The following is a 16,121-nucleotide window of genomic DNA, read 5'->3' on the forward strand; positions in this document are numbered from 1 at the left end:
AAATATTCATAAGTTCTTGAATTTTTAGGTTTGGAGAGAAAATTATAGTTAATATAATGATTGAAGTCATCGAAGTAGATAATAAAATTGTTTTTTGTTTGAAAAAGTAGAGTCATTACTTTAGAATTATACCTTAATATTTTTGAAATTTCATGGGTTTTTTAAGATGGAATTTTGCCTCATTATTTTCAGGCCAATTTTTTAGTAGTTAAACATGATTTTTAAGAAAAAAACTATAGCATTTAGAAATAAACTTTTCAGATCTGTTTTGTTCTTATTTCCCTATATTGTATGTAACTCACATTTCTTCCATCCTGCTAACTATACCAACATTATCATTTCCTTCACAATGAATATTGAGTTGCAAATTCATTTAAAAACAGAGAGTTTTGTATAAGATTGTGACATCCTCTGTAGGAAATACCTTTTTAAAGTAGTGTTACGCATTCAAAAGAGGAAATGTTCTCTATTATGATGTGTCAGAGCTGAATTTACTAATACTCTTCAATGAAATGCAAGTTTCACAGTTTAATATGAAAACTATAGAAATAAGTTACTGTGGAAAAATCTATATAATAGTGAATAAGGTGAAATTTTTTTCTGGTAATAAGGTTAAAAAGATGTTCTACCACTTGCTACCCATCAAAGTTAGAAAGCTCAATAGCAAGTTTATAGATTTTTGAGTAAGAAAACTCTAGGATTATTTGTGTAAAATAGTTTCTTTTTGTAAATATTTTCATGACTCTCATGTCCAATTTAAATTTTTAACAATAATTTGAATCTATGTCCCTGGTTACAAAATCATTGCAGTTGTACAAGGAATATTAAACTGATACTGATGGCATACATTTCAATAATTTGAGTCATGATGGTGTTAGGATTATATTAAAGAGAAAAATAGGCTAAGAGGATATATTATTGGATTCTACCAAGTAATTTTATTGCCCTGAATACTATACAATGTTCTTAGAGGAACTTGTTTTCAAGATTAATTTTTATTGATAAAGGAAAGTCCTTTTTAGGTTTATAAGCTTAACCAAGTAATAATTTTCAGAAACATTAGAAGTTTAATTAGTTGTAAGAATTTATTTAGAAATATATTCCATTTCAAAAGCATATGTAAATAGTCTTTTAATCAGTATTTTCTGTTTGAGTTTTTCTTCCATTGGTTTGTGCTACTTACGGGTGGGGGTGGGGAGCTGCAGCTAATGGTTTTGCTAATGGATATTTTAACTATGGCCCCATATTCATTACTGCCAGATATGGAATCTGTACCATTCTAGTAGAAATCAGAATGGGAACTAGAGCTAAAAGAGGTAACAAATACCCTGGAGAGGAGAATGTGGTAAGAGCAAAGTAAAATCTAGTTATTTGGTGAAAGCATAATTTTTCTGCTTTTTTAGGACTAATGTCAGCCTTAAATATCTACATATGGTGTCTAATTAGTTCAGGAATCAATGACAGTTTTAAATGAAAGAGGGATGGATACATTGATGGCATTAAGATTGATAACCATTTCAACCTTGACTAATTCCACTAATTCTGTTACCTCGCTATGCTCTTGGAAAAAGAAGAATATCAATTTTTTTTAATTTTATTTTATTTAAAGATTTATTTATTTATTTATACAAGAACTGGGGTACAGACCAGATGTGCGGGAGAGTGAGAGGATTCACCAGAGACAGAGTGGGGAACAGAACAGGCAGACTGACGAAATACACTGCTATGGGGAGCGGTGGGTGAGACAGGAGAGGTCTGCCTCGCCATGTGGGACCCTTGCAGGCCAGCCGGGATTGAACTGGCGCTGTAGAGGCTGCGGACAGCTTCACAGTGCGGCGCTCAACCGCCTGCACCACCAGGGGAGGCCCTCAATGTTTTATATATATATATATAAACTTGTTCTAGGCCTAATGCTTACATCCTTAGTAGTTGATATCTGAAATTTATACTATACTATTGTAAGTAATTCCACTAGAGCAGAGTTTTGAAATGCTATTGATGACTAAAATAATATACTTGATCAGAATTATTAAGAACTAAATTTTGTTTTATATAACTCACTTTTGTGAGTTTTATAACATGAAGTGTGGACGTGAATCAGACCTGTACCCGGTATAGAACAGCCCAAAGGCAAATCATTGGTTTTGCCTCCAAAACCAATAATCTACTCTTTTTATCCAATATAAATATCCATATTAATATTTAGGTTTGGAAGTATAGAAAAGAAGAATAAGACATACATTATTAAAACAAAATGGAAATCAAAAGGGAGGAAAATTTTCTTTTCATTCAATTTTAACAGAAATAACAGTTTAATTTTTTATTTAATACTTAATATTACTTTTCAAGGAAAAGACCATTTCAGGCATGAAGAATATCATTGCTGAGATGGAACAGGCTTCAAGGTAAATCATTTATTCGACAAATATTTGTGTACCAATTATGGGTAAAATACTAACATAGGAATAAAAATAGGAAAAAGGCACGTGATGTTAACTACTAATAATGAAGCTCTTTAATGTTGAAAGAAGGTCTGACTCTGTTTAGGGACATGTAAAGGAGGATATGGTGTTAGCCATATAAAGTGAAGGGAATCTAAGGCAGAAAGAATAACAAAGAACCACAAGTCATGTTCGAGAACATCTTGAATGACAAGTAGATGAGAATGTAGAGCCCAAAGTATAAGGGGAAGTGAAGAAAGGAAAGACTAAACAGGTATGCAGATGCCATAGTATTATAGACAAATTAGACTTGTTTTTATCCTTTGCACAATAGGAAATCATTAAAGAATTTCATATTTTTGTGTTAGAACACTCAAGCCAAAGAGGTGATGAGAGATTGGGGTCGGTACGTGAGGAGACAGGAATGGCTTGCTTATGAAGGAGAATCTAGAAAAATGTCAGGTTTCTGACTGGGGATGAATACTGGACGAAATGAAAGTGTGTGGAGAAAGATGACATCCCTCTAATTATAGGACCTTCTTGTTGACATATCTGGTAAACAGTTAAATATACAAGTCTGGAGTGTAAGAAAGATTGAGGATGACTTTGGAGTCATCTGGGTATAGATGGGTTTGGGAGCCATGGATATGAATTACATTTGTTAAGAGAAGGGGTAGAGTGGGAAGAATCAGGAAACTAAGGATAAGCTCTAATTGATTTTTAAGAGGGCAGAGGAGGAGGAACCTGCAAAGGAGACTAAATCGACAGCCAGAGAGGTAGGATGAAGGTGTTCCTCTTCTTGAGTGTCAGTTTTGAAATACTTAGCCATTGACTATTATGTGTATTTAGCATCCTTTTTCTTAGTGAAATGTTGGCAACATAGAGAAACTCCTGTGCACTGTCTTCTCAGTATTTCTGTAAATTTAAGTGTTTTAGACTTCTTCAATTGTTTTCATGTTAACTGTCTATGTTCTGCTTTCTGAGATTTTGTTATTTGTGTCAGTAAAATGTCTTTTATGTACTATTTGATTTGTGAAATAGACAGTCTACTGAAGCCTTAATTATGTGTGAACAAGATATTTCCAGAATGCGTCGGCAATTGGACGAAACAAATGATGAGCTGGCTCAAATTGCTAGGGAAAGAGATATCTTGGCTCATGAGAATGACAATCTTCAAGAACAGTTTTCTAAAGCTAAACAAGAGAACCAGGTATAGTTGGTCTTAGGATCTTTTTCTCCAAGAAAGAAATTTATTTCTTCTGATTTACTGTACTTAATTCATTTTTAAGAAACCTCAGACTTTTGAAATAGCCCTTTTTTAACCTTTATTTATATAGAACATGCCACATAATTTCAAAATGAAAATTTAAAATCTAGAGTGTTAAATATTAAAGAAAAGAGGGAATTGGGGGGTATAATTGGTTTTTATTAGAGCTTAGAAAGTACTTACTAAAGGGTAAGTATTTAAATAAACCAACAAGCAAATGATAAAAACCTTTAGAAACTTTCATGAAAAGGGTAGATTTATTTCTTTGACTAAGTCTTAATCTGTTTTAGTATTACTGTGCCACATTTTGGGGTCCTTTTTGCCACTTGGCTTGATTTTTTTTTTTTAAGGAAATTTTATTTTGTAATTATTCCTTCTTTAAGCCAATGTATTTCAGTTTATCCACACTTCTCATTTCCAATATTATTTTAATTTGAACATTGAAGAAGTCTATTTTGGAAGCTTTCTTCTCCCCTCAAAATTCTTTGATCCAGATGATTTATCCCACTTTCCTATCACTCTCAATGTTATGTTCAGTTTGTATCATAAAAATTTATGTTTTTTAGCTACTATTTTTAATTTATATGAGCAGATGTGACTGTTCAATTAAGTGTTAAAAAAATTACATGAGATGTTAAAATGCTTTGTTCAAACTTATTGAATAATGGGACCCAGGAATAGAAAAAAGGAACATTCCATAAAAATGAAAGAGCAATAAAATATGGACTTTATTAAATATTTCAATATTCATTCATTAATTGTGGCAAATGTACCATATTAATAAATGTACCATAGAAATAGATGGAAACTGAGTGTAGGTTATTTGGGAACTCTGTTCTATTTCCATACATTTTTGTAGCTCTAAAACCTTTTTGTACATCTTAAAGTGTTTTTATTAAAGTTAATGAATAACAAAAAAGAACAAAATAAGTGATTTTATAGGATCTACCTTTTTGTATTCTACTTATAACTCAAGCAAATAGGCTAATGGCAAGTACAGCTTGTATTTATGAAAATCCTGATTAAAAACTAGATTAAAAGCTAATTTTTACTACCCAGAGATAACCACTGTTAACATATTTTTTAACTTATTTTCACTGTACTTAAATATGTTCATACTATCTTTTATAACTTTTTAATATTATATGAATGAAATAGGATTTTGTTTTAATTATCCTTTCTTTGATTACTAGTTAATTTTAACCTTTTTCATGTGTTGCTCATGTGTACTTCTTTTTTGTGGAGTCTCTGTTTGGCTTCTTTGCTCATTCACTGTTTGGACTTCTGTTCTCTGACTGTTTTTATATGAGCATAAATATTAGGTATTAACTTTTATTTATCATGTATATTGCAAATATTTTAAAAGTTATGGTAGTTTTGAATTATAGCAATTTTTAATCAAATCTAGCTATCTTTTTCTCATAGGCACTATCTAAAAAATTGAATGATACTCATAATGAACTTAATGACATAAAACAGAAGGTCCAAGATACTAACTTGGAGGTTAACAAGCTGAAGAATATATTAAAGTCTGAAGTATGTATATATATTTTCCTTTCTGCTCATGATACTTAAGAGTTTTTGCTAAAGTTATTGATCAATACTACTCATAGTGACAGGTAAATTAAGTCTTTCTTTAATACATAGAATATTTTTCTATTGATAATTATGGGTTAATTATATGTTTAGAATATTACCCATGTCTGCAAAGGTATCTCAAGAATATGCCCCATTTTAGTTTGCTACTTGGCCATTTATAGATAAGCAGAATTCTCCTAACTGACTGAAGGCCATGGGACTGGAACCAACTTGGATTCCTTAATAATTGAAAATAGTGTTTCCTCTACCATACCTTTGAAAAGAGGCCTCATTATGTAGCAGATCAGAGTTGATCACCTTGATCACCTTGTTGTAGGGCCATCTATTTGTTAAAACTGTTTTCATGACAATTTGAGCACAGAAGTTATTTGAAGAATTGTCTTTTACAAAGGTCATCCTGGGTATGTTAGGGTAAATCAGTAGGAGGGACAGCAATTAAGAGAGGCTATACCATTTTTCAGTCAAGAATTGCAAAAGATTCCAATGGGGACAGCAAATGTTGCCTTGGTGGAGTGTTATAATGAACCCAGTGAATACAGATGGTACTGTGGGTAGGGAAGGACCAAAAAAAATGGGAATTAGAGAATACCAAAAAATAGTTTTACTTTCTTTATGATATTGCTTATCTTGAGCACAAACCTGCTTTGGCAACTTTGGGCAGATAAACAAACAGTGGTAAAATATAGTTTCTAGTTGCTACGAGAAAGAGATACACAGTGGTGGGGGCTGGAGACATGTTTTATGGCATTGTCTTTTTTCATCGTTTAAACTGAACTTTACATTACCTTGTCACAAACTGAATTTAATATAAAGTATAGTTTCTATTTTCTAAGAAATCCAAGATGTGATTGGGGAGATTGTTCATCCACCACTAACTACATAAAGTTGTAAGACAATTTTAAGAAAATGACAAGACAGTAAGAACCTCTAAAAGAGGGTAAAGATTGATAGCAGTAAAATTCACTTTATGTGTATTACATGATATACCTCCCAAGTACATATTCTGAACACAACTGTTGTTTTTAGTACAGTAATGGATAAAACACATCACATTCTACTGGCATATTTGGAAAATCTGAACTTTGACACTATCCAAATCTTGATAATTTGTTGACTAAGACTTTGCAGAGATATTTTATATTTGTCAAGGCACAACCAGACCACAAGATGGCGATATCAGCTGAATTTCAACCAGTTTTATGATAAACTAATCATGTTTGTGAGAATTTAAATTTCTTTTAAAAGACTTATAGGGTGATACTTTATTGCAATTTGGTCATTTCATTTGCTTTAGCATTTCTCATATGTAAATGTACCTTTTATTAAAAGGTAGGATAGAAACAGATCTAGTATCTTTTAAATTAAATACCAAATTATAACTGAGTTTTTACAGTGAGTTGGCCAAACTATACTACTAAAATGTTCTTTAATATAGCCTCTTAGACATCCTGCAGGGGAGGAGAGGGAGAGGGAGAGGGATCAGAGGGTAGGAGGGATGAGCACAGGGGACTCTGGTGATGGTGCACGGATGCACTGGTGAAGGAAACTCTATGGGGACTACACCTGAGGGGGTTGGGGGAAACATATTGTTTAAAAACGAACACTGATATAAAAATATATATATAAATTAATTAATAAAAATAAAATGGCCTTTTAAAGATAAATCATTTTATTATATTATTTTTAAGACTGAATTTTTTCCTCTAAAAATAAGAGCCTATTTTAGTCCATCTGTCATGACAGAATTTTTAAGATTTTAACAATGTGGTGCTATGCTGTATGCCCAATATGTAGATGTACATTTATGAATAGTGTTTATTGGTCTAAGTTTGATATTTCCTTCTGAGCATTTTCAGGCAGTTATTAGAGTAACAAGCAAAAGTGATTCATAGCACAGTCCCTGATTGAGAAAATTAAGACTGGGGTAATGAATGAAAGGCAGGAACTGGACACGAAATAGACCAAACCAAGAGAATTACTAGAAGCTTATGTTTGAGATGGGCAAGCAGTCAGAAGCTCTGTAATCAATACAATACGGAAACATAGTCAGGATGGGAGCACACAGGTACAGCAGCTCAGGCCAACGCAGAAGCTCAGTAATCAGACCAGCAGGTAGTCAACAAGCAGAAATATGGGGAAAGGAGGTGATGAAGGATTTTGTTTGAACAAAAATATTCCTCCAGGTAATTGAGATAAGGGTAATTATCTTTACTAGACAGATGCATGTGACTCATGTTCCAGATCCTGGTCCCACTCTTTTATTTTCAATTAAAGGTTGGTCAATTTTCTAAACTAAGAGTATAAGTAGGATTCCTCAAGGTTGTGTTATAAATGTTTGTTGTGGTAAATTCCCAATGACCTGACAAGTAAGCTGCATTATATGTTGAACATTTTACAACTTTTAAAGTAATACCTGAGGGCTTGCCTTTTAGGAATCTGAAAACCGACAAATGATGGACCAACTCCGAAAAGCCAATGAAGATGCTGAAAACTGGGAAAATAAGGCCCGCCAAGCAGAAGCAGATAATAATACTCTCAAACTGGAACTTATCACTTCTGAGGCAGAGAATAACAGATTAAAAGAAAAAGTTGATGCCCTCAATAGAGAGGTTGAACAAGTAAGTTTGGGGAAATATGTGAGTAGTTAGTTAATCCTGCATTCTATTAAAGTTTTTGCTTAACTTTTCCATAAACTAAAATATAAGGTGGCACTTAAATTATTTAAATATACACTGAATTTTATCCTGCTAACCATTTTCTTTATAGCTTCTCTGGTTCTCCTCTAACCTTTTACCTTCCCTACTACTAGAATCATCTTTCCCTTTATTTATTTATTTATTTTATATCTTTATTTAGGCTGGAAGAACTGGGGTCTAGGCCAGAGGTGTTGGGGAGGGTGAAAGGATTCACCAGAGACAGAGTGGGGAGCAGAACAGGCAGATTGACTGAAATATACTACTAAGGGGGAACAGTAGCAAGACAGGAGAGGTCTGCTGCACCATGTGGATTAGGGATCAAACTCAAATCATAGTGGTGATAGTGCTGAGACTTATCCCTTAGGCTACCAGGGATGCTCTCTTTAACATTCATTTTTTAATTATGAACTCTTTCCAGCATTCCAAAACTCTGCAAAACGAACATAAAAGATATATATACCCACTTCTTAGGTTTAAAGATGCAAACATTTTGCCATATTTCTCTCAAATCTCTATTTAAAGAAACGAAACATTACAGATATAACTCCTCATCCTTTTCCCTTCTCAGGGTTGGTGTGCATAACTTTCATCTCAGTTGTATAAACCCTTGTCATATGTTTATGCTTTTCTATATATCTGTCACCACAAATGAAGCTTGTTATTTTTGTACTTTAAGTTTTTATTTAAGTGATAATATACTGAAGATACCCATTTTCAACTTTCCTCTTTTGTTCAATTATAATTTTGAAATTTAGTCTGCTTCATCGAGTATACATCTAAATGTTGCATCTAGATTCATTGTTACAAATATTTTCTTCTTTATAATAACATGGTTTCATTTTAATTATATAAGATGGTATAAATAAAGCACCTGCTAAATAGGCAATCCTCAATACTAGTTGTCTCCTCCAAGAAGGAGAGAGGATATGTTAAGGCTGTGTCTACACTGTCTGAAATAAAAACTGACATCACATCAAGGCTCTCTCTGACATTCAGAGGGAGGGCACACGCAACAATAGCAGTGATGATAATTGGTTACAAATACTTTATTTTAAAAATCCATCCCCTTATTGAAGGAAATTTATTTTCACTTTTTCTCTAATACAATACTGCAACATTCTTTTGTGTTTTCCTTGGGTATAGGTTTATACCTGGAAATAGAGTAATTGGATTCAAGATATATTTTTAACTCTTCTAAGTATTGCCAGTTGCTTAAGTTGTTAATCTACCAGAGCTGATGTACTTATTTTCTCAAATACAGATCAACACTTGGTATTAGCAGACTTTAAATTTTCTTAAACTTTTTGTTTTGTGTTTCCTAGGTTAGAACTGAAATTGGGGATTGTTTTATGTTTGTAGGCCATTCAGGATTCATCCTCTATGAATTTTCTCTTGAATGATTTTTTTTTTCATAAATTTTGCCATTTTTCTACTGGGTTGTTTATCTTCATTTGATTTACAGAAATTTTCTAGATATTCTTTTTAGTAAAATTTTAAAGGTATTATGTTTATCTTTTAACAACCTTTGGCTTGCCTTTTAACGTGCTTGCAATATAAATGAAATGCTCGTTCTGACAGTTAGGTTTATTGTCAGTTGTTTGTCCTGTGACTTATGCTTTCATATATGCTTTAAGAAACCCTTTACTATCACAAATCCAGGGTTTTTTTCTCATATTTTCCTTTAAATAAGGGGACTCAAAAATTCTAAAAGCATAAAATTTTTCCTTACATTTTAGATCTTTAAGCCACTTGATTTGATTTCATGTATCATTTGAAAAAGAGCTGTAATTTAATGCTTTTGTGAATGTATATCCATCATCCTTTCCTCGCTGAATTACAAGTCTACGTTGTTGTAAAAATAAGTTTTCATGCATTTTACTCCATTGATCAATTTATCTATCTGCTTGCCGATAATGTGCTCTTGGAGCTAATATATATACATGTATATATATATATATATATATACATATATATATATGTATTTTTTTTCCTTATTGGAGTAACATGGGTTTACAATACTGTCTATGATTTTGGATAACCTATAGAATGGGGAAAAATAATAACACATCACACTCTGACAAGGGGCTTATCTCCAAAATTTACAAAGTTCTTATACAATGCAATAACAAAACAACCCAATCAAAAAATGAGCAATGGGCAAAGGACCTAAATAGATACTTTTCTTAAAAAAGACGTTCAGGTGGCCTATAGACATATGAAAAATTGTTCAACATCACTTATTATAAGGGAATGCAAATCAATACCGCATTTATATACCACCTAACACCTGTGAGAATGGCCCATATAAAAAAGAACAAAATCAACAAATGTTGGTGAGGTTGCAGTAAAAGAAGGAACTGATTACTGTTGGTGGGAATGCAAGTTGGTGCAGCTCTTATGGAAAACAGTATGAAGAGCTCTTAAAATAAAAATGGAAATTCCATGTCATCTGACAATACCACTATTAGCCATTTATCCAAATAATATGAAAACAATACAAAAAAGATTCATCTATGTTTTGCCCTGTAACTATTTATTTATTCACCTATTGATGGACATAGTCTCCTTGGGCTGCCATAACAAAAAAGCACATATTGGATGGTTTAAACAATGGAAATGTATTTTCTCACAATTGTTGAGGATAGAAGTCCAGAATCAAGGTGCTTGCAAGTTTGGTTTCTTCTGAGGGCCCTCAACCTATTTCATTCATAGTTGTCTTATTGCTGTGTCCTCACAACACCTTTCCTCTGTACGTGTACTTCCTTGTTGTATCCCCTTTTGTTATAGGGATATCAGTCATAATGAATTAAGACCCCATATTTATGACCTCATTTAACTTTAATTACCTCTTTAAAAGTGCTACTCCAAATACAGTCACTTTGGGGGTTAGGGCTTCAACGTAGGAATTTTGAGGGAACACAATTCTATACTTAATAGGGTGTCTTTAGTTTTTGGCCCTTATGAATAAAATTGCATCACTGTGATCATTGTATATAAGTCTCTGTATGCACATAAGTTTTGATTTTTCTTGCATAAATAACTCGGAGTAGATTTGCTGGATCATAAGTGTGCTTCACTTTGCAGGAAAGTACCAAACTGGTTGTACCACTTCATACCTTCAGTTGCATTGTATTAGATTTTCAGTTGCTCTAAATCTTTTCCAACATATGAGATTGTTAACAGATGTGTAGGGTTATCACTTTGTAGTTTATTTTGCATTTTCTTCATGACTAATGATGTTGAACAGTTGTACACATTTTATTGTTCACTAATAATTTTTTTATGAAGTATATGTTGAAATGTGTAGCCCATCTTTTCATTAGATTGTCTTCTTATTGTTGTAAGAATATTTTTGAACACTTTAGATGTTCCTCTTTTGTAATTTATACTTTTTTTGTAATAAAATTTTGCATATAACAAGGTACTTACAACTTTTTTCTAGGAATCTTATACTATTATAGCTTATATTTAGATCTGTGATACATTTTCAATTAATGTTTATATATGATTTAAGATAAGGGTCAAGATTAATTTTTTTTCAATATGAAATTGTCCAGAATAACTTGATTATCCTTCACCATTGTATTATTTAAGAACCTTTGGCAAAACTCAAATGATCATATTTAGATCATTTTCTGTTCTGTCCTTAGCCAGTATCACACTGTCTTAGTTAATATAGCTTTATAGTATATATTAAAATGAGTTAGTGTGGTGCCTCCAGATGTGTTCTTTCCTAAATTATCTTTTTAAAAAACAATAACATTTATATTATAGAATAATTGAAATGGTGGGCATAGACAGAACATAGACAAAACATGTATATATTGCAACGGGTTTTAGATCTGAGACTTTTTTTTTTTTAATCTTTTTTTTTTTTTAAGATTTATTTATTTATACAAGCACTGGGTACAGTCAGAAGCACGGGAGGGTGAGAGAATTCACCAGAGCCAGAGCGGGGAGCAGAGCAGGCAGAAGGACCGAAGTACACTGCTGAGGGGAGCAGCGGGCGGCAGGAGAGGTCTGCGCGCCATGTGGGACCCTCCTCCGGTGGCCGGGGAGCAGCCGGGGATCGAACCGGCGCTGCAGAGTCTGCGGGCAGCTTTGCAACCCAGCGCTCAACCGCTGCGCCACCGGGGAGGCCCAGATCTGAGACTTTTAAGGGGGAAAAGTTGTTTTGTAAATACACTAAAAAGTGATCATTGACCAGCTTAGACTTGGATTTTATTTATAGCAATCTGAAATCTAAATTACTCTTTCCCTGAGTATTTTGAACCTATTACCACCTATATCCTTTAAAGTACCTTATAATCTAAGTGCACCATCATTAAAAAATTTGCCGTACTTTTCCATATTGTTTTTTTTTCAAGTTTTAAAAATTATGTATCTATAATAATTTTGTCCTTGCAGCACTTAAATGCAGAAAGGTCTTACAAGTCCCAGATTTCTACTTTACATAAGTCTCTTGTTAAGATGGAAGAGGAGCTTCAAAAAGTTCAGTTTGAAAAAGTGTCTGCCCTTGCAGATTTGTCTTCCACGAGAGAACTTTGTATTAAACTTGACTCAAGCAAAGAACTTCTTAATCGACAGCTGGTTGCTAAAGATCAAGAAATAGAAATGGTACGTAATATGTTTTTAAATGGTTCTTTTAACATTACTATTGCTATAAAACCACTAAAATTTTGCAAAAAGCAAAATTTTTATAAAGTACTACATCAAGCCATGTCTTTCAGCTTTAGATTTTATTTTTAAAGTCCAGGGGATTAATTTGTGACTGTTGTTTTCCAAACAATTCAAGATGGTAACAGAACCTCTTCCTTTCAATGGGTAATTTGCATTTATTTTTAGCCAGAAGAATTATAAAACATACTGTAGGGTAAGGAAAAAGGTATCAGGCTTTTCTGCCCTCCCGCCATTAGGATAGATGAGAGAACCCTGTGGTCCTGAATGCATGCCTGATGGCACGCACCTGAAGTGGGTACACCTGGGCTGAGAGACAGTTTATAAGGGCGGCGTCATGGGGACGCCAGCAAAAGCCAAGAACGAATGGAAGCCGAGAGAAGAGAAGCAGAGAGAATGCCAGAGATCCCAGATAGAGTGAGGATTTGCTGGGGCCTGGGAGGACTGCCAGCCTCCCTGCCCCTAGCACCCCTGCCTGCCCTATACCTGGTAATTCTAAATAAGACCTGCAAAAGTCACTGAGGACTCTGATTCCTCCTTTACCCGGTCTGCTGGATCAGAAATCATGCACTGTGTCAATCCTGCTCCTACACACACTGATACAGCAATAAGCAAAGAACCACAAAGTTGACATTTTCCCAACTAAATTATAACTTTAATGATACTCTTTTAAGCTGGATTTATTTACGAATTGGCTGGGTACTATTCAACTGTAATTCAGTTGATTGTATCCACCATGTACCTGACTTTGTACTTGCCACTGCGAATATAAAGTTCAAAAGATACAGACCTCTGCCCGCAAGACCTTCAAGTGTTACCATACAAATAATTTTGGATGAATTGTGTACTACTTAGAAATACTCAAGTTTTTAGAGATAATTCCTATAACTTCCAGGGGTTTCAGGGAAGAGTTTACAAAGATACTACTGAGCTCAGAAAAGATGGGACATCCCATTTTAGTAGGAACAATAGTGTAGTGATGGTATGGATGTATAAATGGAATTCTTGAGTAAATAGTAAGTAACTTGCAATGGCCAGTATAGCATGTATAGGAAAAGTGAGTAGAAATGTGTCTGGAGAGCAGGTGGAGCTCATATACTAAAGGAATATGCATACAATCTACATGGTGTGATTGAAATAACACTTTTGATCGTGTTTACCTTTCTGTTATTACCAAATCCTATTTAACTTTTTTTGTTTACTATTTGCTAGGATATAATGCTTTTAAGAATTATGTGGTTGTTGATTTCTATAAGAATCAACTGTTAATAATTTAGTAACAAATGTTATATGCCAAAATCCTCACTCTTCCTTAAATTATTTTTTTCAGCAAGAACTTTTTCATTGTTATTTTATTTTTTCCCTTTCATTAAATTAGTTATTTTTCAATTGAAGTAACATTGGTTTACAATGTTATATGATTGAGAGGTATAGGATCTCCCCCTTCAGATGTTGTTCCTATACATACCTACTACCAAAGCACACGTAGTCCTCAATCATAGTCCACTGTGCTCCCTCACCACTTTGTTCTCTCTCTTCCCCTTCCACTCTGGAAGTCTCAGTTTCTAGGGTTTGTTAAAGTCAGTAAGAACTTTGTAATGAAGGATGTAACTCATCAATAGATACTTACTGTAAAAGTTCTGTAGGGTAAGAAAAAAATGTCAGGCTTTTCTGCCCTCCCACCATTAGGATAGATGACGGAACCCTGTGGTCCTGAACGCATGCCTGATGGCGGGCACCTGGAGTAGGGTGTGGGTATATGTAGATGGGATTCACCTGGGCTAAGCCTGGGTTTTTAAGGGCAGCATTACGGGGATGCCAGCAGAAGCCGAGAGAGAAGCAGAGAATGCCGGAGAGCCCAGATAGAGTGAAGACTTGCTGGGGGCTGGGAAGACTGCCAGCCTCCCGGACCCCCAGAGTCCCTGCCTGCCATATTCCTGATAAATCTAAATAAAAGACCTGCAAAAACCACTGAGGACTCTGACTCCTCCTTTACCCCGTCTGCATGGGATCATGGAAAACCTGCTCAGTGGCATATCATGCCCCTACAAGTTCCAATAGTATGTCCTTAATTTTTTCTTTAAAGGCGTTTTTACTTGCTGTTTTCAAATGGAAAAGTCATATGTGTTGCTGTAACAACTGAAACAACATAAAGATGAAATACCAGAAAATATTATCCCATTGCTTATTAGAATAACACTATGCCATTACCAGATAAGGTATATTCCAGTAATCTTTATGTTTTTAAAATCATTACCTTTAGCAGTAGAATTACATATTAAGTTGCTACTTTTTAATATTTTAAGAGTATTTAATTCCTTTAATAATTAGAATTAAAGTAATTAATATTTTTATTGTTTTAGGGATGTTACACATTTTGTAGTTTATTTACTATTCTCACAATGTTTTTTTATGTGTTAAAAGGAGCATAATGTAATCTTTACCATCTTAACGTTTTTTATTGTATATTTCAATGGTATTAAATATATTCATGTTGTAGAGCCATTACCGCTATCCATCCCCATAACTCTTTTCATCTTGAAGTCTGAAACTCTTCCTATTAAACAATAACAGCCATTGTCCCCTCCCCAGCCCCTGCAACCACCATTCTGTATTCTGTCTCTATGATTTTAACTAATCTAAGTACCTCATATAAGTGGAATCATGTAGTATTTGTATTTTTGTGACTGGACTATTTCACATAGAATAATGCCTCAAGTTTCATAGATTTTGGCAGTTTCTCTAAATATGAGAAATAGGATTACATAAAACCTAGAAATTCTACTCCTGCCTATCCAAGAGGAATGAAAACATATGTCCCTGCCCCTAAAAATGTACACAAATGTTTTTAGTGCATTATTTGTGATAGCCAGAAAGTGTAAATAACTCAAATATTCCTACATCTATGTAAGGAATTTTTTTAACAATAAATGTACTTTAGTATTGATACTTCCTAAAACATGGATGACTCTTATAAACATATCAAGTGAAGGAAATCAGTCACAAAAGACCAAGAACATATATATATATATATATATATATATATATATATATATATATGAAATGTTTAGAATAAGGCAGATCATAGAAATAGAGAATAGGTCAGGGATTACTGAGGCTGGTGCTATAGATGTATAGCTGGTAATGGGTGCTGAGTTTCATTTGGGGATTATGGGAAAGTTCTAACATTAGATTGTGAGATTATGTTATGAACATACAACTCTGTTAATATACTGAAGACACTTAATTATAAACTTTATTTTTTTTTAATATATTTATGTATCTAAGAACTGGGGTACAGGCCAGAGGTGGAGGGGGTGAAAGGATTCACCAGAGACAGAGTGGGGAGCAGAACAGGCAGACTGACTGAAATACACTGCTGAGGGGAGCAGCAGGTGACACAGGAGAGGTCTGCTGTGCCAGTGGTTATCTCCCTGGCTG

General features: G+C 33.8%; 1 protein-coding gene across 3 annotated transcripts in view; it reads left to right on the top strand.

Moving 5' to 3' along the window:
- TSGA10 (testis specific 10) overlaps nucleotides 1-16,121 on the top strand; it is a gene marked incomplete at both ends in the record, with an annotated part of 44,666 nt that overhangs the window by 23,617 nt on the left and 4,928 nt on the right. Inside the window, 5 exons of one of the 3 annotated variants that reach the window (XM_084234593.1) lie at nucleotides 2,350-2,405; nucleotides 3,483-3,651; nucleotides 5,134-5,244; nucleotides 7,740-7,925; nucleotides 12,411-12,620. In XM_084234593.1, coding sequence (XP_084090719.1) covers nucleotides 2,350-2,405; nucleotides 3,483-3,651; nucleotides 5,134-5,244; nucleotides 7,740-7,925; nucleotides 12,411-12,620 — 732 coding nt within the window. The remainder of the gene's footprint in view (nucleotides 1-2,349; nucleotides 2,406-3,482; nucleotides 3,652-5,133; nucleotides 5,245-7,739; nucleotides 7,926-12,410; nucleotides 12,621-16,121) is intronic. The other 2 variants (XM_084234594.1, XM_084234595.1) reach the window with 2 other exon arrangements.

The sequence above is a fragment of the Talpa europaea genome, assembly GCF_964194135.1.
Source record: "Talpa europaea genome assembly, chromosome: 6".
NCBI classification, from domain to species: Eukaryota; Metazoa; Chordata; class Mammalia; order Eulipotyphla; family Talpidae; genus Talpa; species Talpa europaea.